This window comes from Setaria italica, chromosome IX (assembly GCF_000263155.2).
Source record: "Setaria italica strain Yugu1 chromosome IX, Setaria_italica_v2.0, whole genome shotgun sequence".
Classification (NCBI taxonomy): domain Eukaryota; kingdom Viridiplantae; phylum Streptophyta; class Magnoliopsida; order Poales; family Poaceae; genus Setaria; species Setaria italica.
In genome coordinates this window covers 10570122-10580315 of record NC_028458.1, presented here as the reverse complement: position 1 = coordinate 10580315, position 10194 = coordinate 10570122, and the positions used below count along the sequence as shown (strand labels likewise).

The 10194-nt window shown below is 53.1% G+C and overlaps 3 protein-coding genes across 3 annotated transcripts; 1 reads left to right on the top strand and 2 right to left on the bottom strand.

Moving 5' to 3' along the window:
• Positions 1-1609, top strand: LOC101758364 (patatin-like protein 3). The gene has a single exon (XM_004982288.4). The coding sequence runs from the start codon at positions 105-107 to the stop codon at positions 1452-1454; it is 1350 nt and encodes a 449-aa protein (XP_004982345.1). The 5' UTR covers positions 1-104; the 3' UTR covers positions 1455-1609.
• A 407-nt stretch (positions 1610-2016) lies between these two features.
• On the bottom strand, positions 2017-7572 carry LOC101757166 (26S proteasome regulatory subunit 6B homolog). The gene is made up of 6 exons (XM_004982285.2): positions 6833-7572; positions 5692-5922; positions 5305-5463; positions 4836-4988; positions 4229-4312; positions 2017-3193 (listed from the first exon to the last, which is right to left on the bottom strand). The coding sequence occupies exons 1-6, from the start codon at positions 7325-7327 to the stop codon at positions 3059-3061; spliced, it is 1257 nt and encodes a 418-aa protein (XP_004982342.1). The 5' UTR covers positions 7328-7572; the 3' UTR covers positions 2017-3058.
• Positions 7573-7785: 213 nt separating this feature from the next.
• Positions 7786-9451, bottom strand: LOC101757556 (patatin-like protein 3). The gene has a single exon (XM_004982286.2). The coding sequence runs from the start codon at positions 9272-9274 to the stop codon at positions 7934-7936; it is 1341 nt and encodes a 446-aa protein (XP_004982343.1). The 5' UTR covers positions 9275-9451; the 3' UTR covers positions 7786-7933.
• Positions 9452-10194: the final 743 nt, after the last annotated feature.

The window sequence follows — 10194 nt, the reverse complement described above, 5'->3', positions numbered from 1 at the left end:
ATCGCGGTCTCACTCGCATTCACGAGCTCCAGTTACTCCTCTCTGTCTCGCTACACTACTACTTCTCCCCTCGTGCGGGCTTGCCTGCTAGCGTGTCACAGCGAATGGAGGCCTACCCGGCAGCGGCGTCGCCACAGAAGGCAGCCATGGACATGGACAAGCTCATCAGCCACCAGCTCTTCTCCCTGCTCGAGAGCAAGTTCCTCTTCGGCGCCGGCGCCGGGTGCCAGTCCTCCGGCCCCGGGACGCCGGCCCGGGCGTTCCTCGACGGCGGTCGCGTGCGGGTGCTCGCCATCGACGGCTGCGGCGCGGGCGCCGAGGACGCGTTCCTCGCCGCCGCCGTGCTCGCGAGGCTCGAGGCCAAGCTGCGGGAGCAGGCCGAGGACCCCGACGCGCGCGTGGCCGACTTCTTCGACGTGGCCGCGGGCGCCGGCGCGGGCGGCGTTCTGGCCGCGATGCTGTTCCTGAGGGGCCCCGATGGGCGGCCGCGGTACTCGGCCCAGGAGGCGCTCGCGTTCGTGGCCGGCAGTGTTGGAAAAAAGGACTGGGGCGGCAGGCGCGGGCGGTGGGCGAAGCTGTTCCGCCGCTCCCGGAGCGGCGAGCAGGTGTTCCGGCGCGTATTCGGCGACGCGACGCTCAGGGACACCGTGGCCCCGCTCCTCGTTCCCTGCTACGACCTCGCCACGGGCGCGCCCTTCGTGTTCTCGCGCGCCGACGCCGTCGAGAGCGACGCCTTCGACTTCCGCCTCCGCGACGTCTGCGCCGCCACATTCGCCGTCGGCCGCGAGCCCGTCGCCATGAGGTCCGTCGATGGCCTCACGGCCATATCCGCGGCGTGCGCGGGAGTGGCGGCAATGGGCAACCCGGCCGCCGCAGCCATCACGCACGTGCTCCACAACAAGCAGGAGTTCCCTCTCGCCACCGGCGTCGACGACCTCCTCGTGCTCTCCATCGGCGCCGGCGCCGGCGCCTCCGCTTCCGTTCCCGGCGGATCGAACACACCAATGCCGACACGTTCGCCTTCGCCACGGGAGCTGGCGCGCGTCACGGCAGCAGGCGTCGCCGACATGGTGGACGAATCAGTGGCCATGGCGTTCGGGCACACGTGCGGGAGCAGCTACGTGCGCATCCAGGCCGGCAGGGCGCCGACGCCGCTCCACGCTGACAATGCGGCCGCGGCCGCCGGAGCGATGCTGGCGCAGCGGAACGTGGAGTCGGTGCTGTTCCGAGGACGGCGGCTGTCGGAGCGGACGAACGCCGAGAAGGTGGACGCGCTGGCGGCGGAGCTGGTGAAGGAGCAGGAGCGCAGGCGGCGCAGCCCCCTCCCTAACGTGGCCATCAAGCAGGTCGGCACGCCCCGGCTGTCGTCGGCGACCACTTCGTCGTCGGGCACTGCGACGGCGAGGACAGTGTCGACGATGCCGTCGCCGGCGTCGTGGGATTCTCGCCGGTAGACGTTGGGTAAATTTATTAGGCCGTGACGTGACGAGGATCCTGTGTACATTGCATTGCATGTCACTGACAAAAGGATCTTTTGTTGTTTGCAAGAAATAGGCACTAAACGTGCGGGATGGAAAGTTTGGAAATGAAATTTCAAATTTGTTTGCGAGAATTGACCGAGGACGACTATTGTTCTCCAAAATGTTGAATTCACTTGAGGGTTAAAGGCGAGTTGAGGACTGACCATTTAGAGAGATGGTCAGTGAGGCTTAGGTAAAACCCAAGCATGGACCATGGTGGTGGAGACCGACGGTGGTCAGATTTGACGTTTGAGACAGGAAGCATCTGATCCACGGCATAAATAGATTAACAAAGCAGCGATGGTGGAGCTGGATACATCCGGGGCTCCTACATTAAAAGCAAGCGCTAATCTTTTGCTGTTATAATGGCTATTTGAGAAGCTTCAACGCTACTCCCTCCGTACCAAATTATTAGTCATTTTGATTTTCTAGATTCATAGATTTTTACTATGCACCTAAATACATATTATGTAAACCAAAATAAAACGACTAATAATTTAAGATGGAGAGGCTACTTTATTTATTACATTCACAAATGTCCCTACATTCTGATGACGTAGCACGACATATATTTATTACCCCCTTCATCCATAAATGCATAGGACGTTTAGGTGGACGGAGGTTTTTTTTCGGGATTCTATAAATTTTCTTAGGATACAAACATTATAGCGTCATAAAAGCATAAGAGAAAATAGAAAATTTAGATATTTTGCAACCGATGGAGTGCGCTGCAGACTGCTGGTTCCACAAAATTCTTGCATTCAGATTCCGCGCAGCTGGAGCCGTCAAATCTGTTGGGCAACGGGAACGCTTGTCCCGCCGGCTAGCGTCGGCGACCACCACTTCGTCCGCACTCGTAGCCGCCACATGGCAGATTGGCGGGGCACTTGTATTGTACGAGTACGACCACCACTCCAGCGTTAGTTGGCTCGCGTACTGTCGCACGGCGAAATGTTCCCCGATTCTGATCCAATGATCGCCGCACACGGATGCGCCGGAGCATTCTTGTCGCCGCAGGGCTGAGCGAGCTCCAATGATTCATAGTCGGTGGCGGCCATGATTTCCCACTCGTAGCTGCCTGCCATGGCTCGGCCTTGTTGGTCAAACTAGTGCTCCATCCGTTGATGATCCTTTCGGCTTGATTGGTGTCCTGATGATTGGCTAGCTGATTATCTAATCCTTTGAGCATGTGTCCATAACTTGATGACAGATAGCTGGTGCTGCAGCTTCGGACTTGCTGAGGTCAATTATATTTGCAAATATATAAACACAAAAAAGGGGTCTGGAACTAGATAGGTATTAGTGTATTACTATAACCTCTTTCATGTTTATATACATTGCACAAATAGGTACATGATGTAGTCTTCAATCTTGTTCCTCTCAGTGGATTTGCCTTGAATTGAAGTCATTGTTGCTTAGTACTACTACCTAGTATAAGTCATGTCCGAGTTTGTCAGTACAAATGGCAGGCAAGTCGTGTGTGCAGCTGGCCACGCATGCAGTCAGTAACGACTGCATTTTTAACACTCATGCTTTATTCACTTGTAGAAGTCGAACTCCGTCTCAGGCTTCTTCACGTTGGTCCGGTAGCCCTTCTCGAAGTCCTTCTGGAGGATGACATACCGATTCTTCCGGACAGCATGCATGCCAGCTTCTTGACATATAGCCGTGATCTGAAAAGGCATTGATCGAGTGTTAAAACACGTTAAATACAAAAGCGATGTCTATCAGATCTATATCTCTCCATCAGAACGTTTCGTATCTACATGCACGACACAAGAAGGAAAGTAGTATACGTATAGGTATAGCATTGCATATCAAGAGTCAAAACTGAGAAGGTATTTGAATAAATTCAGCCATCAGCAGAAGTTTCTCGCTCGTACTGAGAGATGTAGATAATTGCAAACAGAATCGCATGATTACTATAATTAATATGAGCAATTTATAAATTAAAAAAAGTCAACATGTAAATTGCTGCATCTCATCACACATCCATTTAAAACATAGTTTTGCGCATATAAGTATAGTTCTCCAAAATTTACTCATTTAAAACACCGACTATAGTAGCACTCTGAACTTGAAGTTCTACTTGCAAATCTAAAATGTTGTGGCAATTTGAAGATGAACAGCAATACTGAGACAACAGGACCTGTATGTTCCATTTTTTAATAAACCTCTTATAACTTTATGATTGAAATGCTGCTGGATAGACAATAAACTGACAATTTTTCTGTCATACAAATTATAATCACTTACAGAATTAGCTCAATAAGCCATGTTTGCTGACTCAGTTGGGCAACTTTTTGAAAAACATAATAATCTAATTCAAGTTCAAAACAACTTGCTACCATGTCTGATCCTATTTCATGGCAGGGTATTCAATTCAAAATATTTTGCCAACATTTATGAATCATTGCCCTACGATACTGCATGCTTTATTATCAAGGTAATCAGAAGGTAACAGGAATCATCAGTATCCTATATGTTTGCTTTGTTCAATCCCAGTGTTTAGTGTGTGTTGAGCAATATATATATTCCTAAGTGTATTAACCTAGATAGAAGAAACCTCATAGCAACAGGTTAAAGGTATGGGGTAACTAGTGTGAGGGAACATACAACTATTGACCCAAGCATCAGTGCTCCATTAGTGTTGGTGAAAATAAAGTTAATGATTATAAATTGAGAAGTCCAAATGAAAGAAGCCTCACATCTGCAGCGCTGATCTTATCTGGTCTGGAAATGAAATCTTCCAAATCAACTTCGTCACTCATGTTCATCTTGGCAGTACAGACCTGAAGTGAATAAACAGATAATTACCAATCGACTGGAAAAAAAATAGTGATGGAGAAATTCCACACTGAACATTCTGGGGGTGACAGACGGATATGAAAGGAAAATTGCAACAAAGAAAACACTAGTTGGAACCAATATGCATAGCGTACCACAAATATATGACCTGTACATATTAACAGTTATTCTACGACGTAAGAGATGAAGACAGCCTAAAGATGAGCATGTGCATCTCTGCAGGCACAAGTTGGCATGACATGATTCTAAAGACTCATCGATCCCAAATAAAGAAAATCGTGTGCAGTTTAACATCTATTTGTGCAAGTCTTTTAACTGCAATCCTCAGAATTGGTAGATTCTGTGTTCTGCTTGCTCTGCTGAAGCAAACCATTTGAAGTGTGATAATGACACCATATGAAAGAACAAGAAGTGATACCACACTTGCTATAAAATCCACTACATTCAAACTAACAATGCAAGCTGTGGCACTTCACATACTACAAGCTTTCGTGCAACAAAACTTACTTGGAACACAAGCCTCTTCTGCCGTCGGTCAGGAAGAGGGAACTCAATTTTTCTGTCAAGTCTACCTGGACGCAACAAGGCTGGATCTAGAGTATCTGCCCGGTTAGTTGCCATTATAACCTTCACATTTACTGTTTGATCAAATCCATCCATCTGAAATATGCAGGGGTAGATTATTATTAGAAAAAAAATCGAAGTCTTAGCAATTTCTCAAAGTTAGCTCTTATAGATGACAAATACTTTCTGATATTATAGTTTTTCGTTTTTCCTCTTTTCTCAGACCATAGAAGAACTCTACAAATTAGAATGAAGATAACTGAGATTTTCAAATTTAACTCGCTACAAATTTCATAGATTTCTTGGTTGAAAAAGGTTTGCTTTTTCACTATCACTAGGTTTTCTAAGATAAAATTGGATAAACATACTCAAATTCCTAAGATCACAGTGATTTCGTAACCACAACATTTACCTGATTGAGTAGCTCCATAAGAATACGCTGAACTTCTCGATCAGCACCAGTCTGAGCATCAAAACGTGCAGTGGCTATTGCATCAACCTCATCGATGAATATGATAGCAGGGGCATTCTCCTTAGCCAAACGGAATACATCTCGAACCATCCTAGGGCCCTAAAAAAGAGTTGGAAGGACAATACATCAGAACAGAACTGATAAATTTGAAAGCAAAAGAACAAATGGAACCATAAGAATATCAAAACCATCAAACATACGAATACAAACAAGGTGAAAGTACAATATTTCACGCATACAACAGGAAAGAAATCACTACCAGTTATTTGGCAACAAATTTCAAGGGTACCAAAACTACCAATTCATATTACAATTGCCGCAGCTTACCTCGCCCAAGTACTTCTGTACAAATTCTGAACCATTTACTCTGATAAAAGAAGCAGTTGTGTGATGGGCCACAGCTTTGGCAAGCATGGTCTTGCCAGTACCTGGAGGACCAAACAAAAGCACACCTCTTGGAGGATCAATTCCAATCTGCTTGTACAATTCATGCTGTGTCAAGGGTAGCTCAACAGCTTCCCTGATCTCTTGCTTCTGGATATCACATCCTCCAATATCCTGAACAGAGTAAGAGAGCAGTAAGTTGTGATGTTTAGAATAAGCGACAACACTACAGGTTCCAGAATATGTCATGTTTTACAACATCCAGCATGCAGTCTCAAGAAAATTTGGAAGAAACTAGCAAAAATTAAAATTCGAAATTTAACTGATTTTGAAGATGATTCATGTCTAATTTTAAATATTTTATCAAATATTATTTAGTAACTTCTGATCATGATGTAAATACCTCACATTGTAATCAATTGTAGGAGCTCATTGAGAATTTGTTCAAATTAAAAGCATATAATATAAAAATTAAGGCCATATCTTTATCCAATGTTTTGATTATTTTCCAACTCATAAGATTATGCGAACAATTTCAATTTATTGGTGGTGCACATTAAAGGGAAAAAATGATACTATGTTGGGGGCAGCACTTTATGAACTAGAAAAGAATTGCTTCAGAAAGTACTCACTATTAACAGTCTTAATTATTACTACTTCTACAGCAACAGAGTTCGAAGATTTATCCCAGCATTAGACACAGAATCCACTATGCAGCAAGACAGTAAACAATTATCTATCTGAAGCATCTAAATTCTAATATATCAATGTTAAGTTAGTGTTAGGTTCATGTGCTTGTCAAATACTCGAATCATGTTAGGAAAACTTGAGTTGTCCTGTGGCCATAAATTTATGGCTTGCCACACTTTGCCACAACTAGCCGACAAAAGTTGGCACTGAAACTACTAAGCATTGTACTGCTCTAGATTAATGGCATGGCAATGGCATCAACAAAGCCAGAGTCCAAGCAGACGGATTATAATAATTGCACGACATGTCTAGGATTCAAAACAAACAACAAAGCAACCATAAATTCAACAACCATTTGATGCAGATGAGAGAAATTCCAGCAGCAGGAACTCACATTGTAGGTAACGTTGGGCTTCTCCGCCGAGCCGAGCAGCGAAATGCTGGAGTCGGCCTCGGGCGGCAGCACGTCGACGAGCGCGTGGGAGTGGCGGTCCAGCGCGACGGACGCCGAGGGCTTGAGCTCCTCGCGGCCGATGGTGCTGAGGACCCGCACGTAGAAGCTGCCGCCGCTGGTGGGCGCAACGATGCCGTGGTCCGCGTCGACCATCTCCATAAACTGGCCGATCTCGAGCGGCGTGGCCCGGCATCGCTTCACCTCCTCCTTCATGCGCACCTCCTCGCGCCTGAGGTTCCTGAGCTCGTCCTTGACGCAGTCCTCCTGGATCTCGACGAACTCCAGGGCGCGCTGGAGCGACTTGAGGCGGCCGTACAGGTCGTCTTCGTGGCCCTCGGCGGGCGCGGCGGCGGTGGCGGCGGCCGGGTAGGCCGGCGGGGGCGCCATCGGGAAGGCCGCGGCGGGAGGGGTCGGGGCGACGGCGGCGGCCGACATCGCGCGCGGAGGCGGCGAGGGTTAGGGTTTGTTTTTGTGTATCCCGCGACGCCGCAGGTGACTAGGCGAGATCGCCGGCGGCGGAAGCAACGGATTTCGTAAGCGGTGAATCGATAGAGAGAGACGGACGCGGAGAGAATTTTATGGGGGGAGATTTCGGAGTTCCAGTCCGTCACCAACTTGTGTTGCAAGAACGTTGCAGCGCAATCAGGAGACCTAAACCGACTCGAAGCCTCGGATGGGCCACGAAATCTCTGACTCGAGGCCCTTTCGGCCCATAGAGGCGTCAAGCCCAACCCAGTTGCTTTGATTCATCTGTACCTTATTCGGCAACTCGATTGCACCCTAAACCTAAACCAATCATGTCATCAAAATGTTAAGGTTGAACTTCCTACATCAATTGTTCGTGAACCGACGACGAATGGAGTAGAATCATGCCGTAGACAGACACAAAATCGTATCCGAAACGAGTCCATTTCCAAACATGGGCCCACACGTCGGTGGCTCATTATCCAAAAGAACACGCGTCACTGCTCTACCCTTGTTAGTGACATGCATGTACACAAAGATCCTCATCCTCATCGCATCACGGCCTAATTGACTCAACTACCGGCGAGAATCCCACGAAGCCGGCGACGGCATCGTCGAGGCGGTCCTCGCCGTCGCGGTGCCCGACGACGCGGTGGTCGCCGACGACAGCCGCGGCGTGGCAACCTGCTTGATGGCCACGTTCGGGAGCGGGCTGCACCTCCGCCGCTCCTGCTCCTTCACCAGCTCCGCCGCCAGCGCGTCCACCTTCTCGGCGTTGGTCCGCTCCGACAGCCTCCGCCCGCGGAAGAGGACCGACTCCACGTTCCGCTGCGCCAGCATCGCTCCGGCGGCCGCCGCCGCCGTCTCGGCTTGGAGTGCCATCGGCGCCTTGCTGGCCTTGATGCGCACGTAGTTGCTCCCGCACGCGTGCCCGAACGCCATGGCCACCGACTCGTCCACCATGTCCGCGACGCCCTCGGCGGTGACGCGCGCCACCTCCCGCGGCGACGGCGACCGTGTCGGCATCGGCGTTCTCGACCCGTCGGAGGTGGGAACGGAGGCGCCGGAGCCGATGGAGAGGACGAGGAGGTCCTCGACGCCGGCGGCGAGGGGGAACTCCTGCTTGTTGTGGAGCACGTGCGTGATTGCCGCCGCGGCCGGGTTGCCCATGGCCGCCACCCCCGCGGACGCCGCGGCGATGGCCGTGGTACCATCCACCGACCTCACGGCGACTGGCTCGCCGCCCGCGGCGCAGGTGGCGGAGCAGACGTCGCGGAGGCGGAAGTCGAAGGCGTCGCCCTCGACGGCGTCGGCGCGCGAGAAGACGAAGGGCGCGGCCGTGGCGAGGTCGTAGCACGGCACGAGCAGCGGCGCCACGGTGTCCCTGAGCGTCGCGTCGCCGAACACGCGCCGGAACGCCCGGTCGCCGCCCCGGGACCCGCCGCGGAACAGCTTGGCCCACCGCCCGCGCCGGCCGCCCCAGTCCTTTTTTCCAACGCTGCCGGCCACGAACGCGAGCGCCTGCTGGGCCGAGTACCGCGGCCGCCCGTCGGGGCCCCTCAGGAACAGCATCGCCGCCAGCACCCCTCCCGCGCCGGCTCCCGCGGCCACGTCGAAGAAGTCCGCCACGCGCGCGTCGGTGTCCCCGGTCTGCTTGCGCAGGCCGGCCTCGAGGCGCGCGAGCGCGGCGGCGGCAAGGAGCGCGTCCTCGGCGCCCGCGCCGCAGCCGTCGATGGCCAGCACCCGCACGCGCCCGCAGCCGTCGAGGAACGCCCGTGCCGGCGTCCCGGGGCCGGAGGACAGGCACCCGGCGCCGAAGAGGAACTTGGTCTCGAGCAGGGAGAATATCTCGTAGCTGAGCTTGTCCACGGCCATGGCCTTGGTGGGCGGCGACGCCATCGCCGCGTACGCTTCCATCTCCGTAGTATCGTCTCCCTCTCCCTCAGGTAGCCAGGTGTGAGAGCGCAGCAAGACGGGAGGTGGAGTGGTAGGCCGAGCTGGCGGATTAATTGGAGATGGAGATGGCTCGTGAGTCGTGATGTGAGAGACACTGGGAGTGCTGCGATCGACGCGTCCTAGTCCACTCTAGCTGCAGCCTTTATAGAGGCTAGCGCCCCGCACGACGTGGCCGCGGCGCGCACGCTCTGCCGTGACGGGCTGCGCGCGGTAGCTGCGCCAGACAGCTGGCGTACGGACGCGCCCTGGCCCCTGGCCGTCGGAGCCTGGATCGGCGGGTGGGACGGCGCCAAGCGAAGGCGGCAGGAAGCGGCGGACGCTCTGCTCCGCTGGATCGGATTCGGATGGGCATCAGGGCATGGGTCGGGGGTCGCCGCGTGCAGGACGCACGGCCCCGGACGGCGAAGCTTCCGCAGCTGCAGGCACGAAGCGCCACGCTGTCCCGCTCCCGGCTCCAGCGCCTCGGGACCACCTGCCATGGAGGACCGGCGGGGAGGGCGTGCCAGCGCGCCGATGGGGCCGGCCGGGTCACCGACGGGATCAGGCCGCCCAGGCGTGGCGTCGTCTCCTCACTCCCGGCGGGATGGCGAGCTCACGACGACTTTTCTTTTCTTCCCCCCGCCCCTGGGCGCGCATCCGTACAGGCCCGCGCGCGGTTAATGGCGCCCCCGTCCTTGCTGTCGGCCGTGCGCTGTCCCGCGGAGGGAGGAGGGGGGACGGGAAGGCCGTCGGCGCTGGATCTGGAGCGCACTGTGCGCGTGGTTTCGACACGTGAGGAAACCGAGCGGTACGCCGCAAGTGCGGCTGGGGCTCCTACTCCATCTCCATGTGGCCGTGCTCGTCGGGCTCTTAGATCCCGTCATGTGTGCTCGTGTGCATCT

What these genes read in the sequence shown, in the direction of transcription:
- LOC101757166 (XM_004982285.2), bottom strand. Translation starts at nt 7,327, where the DNA reads ATGTCGGCCGCCGCCGTCGCCCCGACCCCTCCCGCCGCGGCCTTCCCG. An exon ending in AGCCCAACGTTACCTACAAT is followed by an intron (nt 5,923 to 6,832) that starts GTGAGTTCCTGC and finishes TACTCTGTTCAG; the next exon opens with GATATTGGAGGATGTGATAT. An exon ending in TTATGGAGCTACTCAATCAG is followed by an intron (nt 4,989 to 5,304) that starts GTAAATGTTGTG and finishes TGCATATTTCAG; the next exon opens with ATGGATGGATTTGATCAAAC.
- LOC101758364 (XM_004982288.4), top strand. Translation starts at nt 105, where the DNA reads ATGGAGGCCTACCCGGCAGCGGCGTCGCCACAGAAGGCAGCCATGGAC.
- LOC101757556 (XM_004982286.2), bottom strand. Translation starts at nt 9,274, where the DNA reads ATGGAAGCGTACGCGGCGATGGCGTCGCCGCCCACCAAGGCCATGGCC.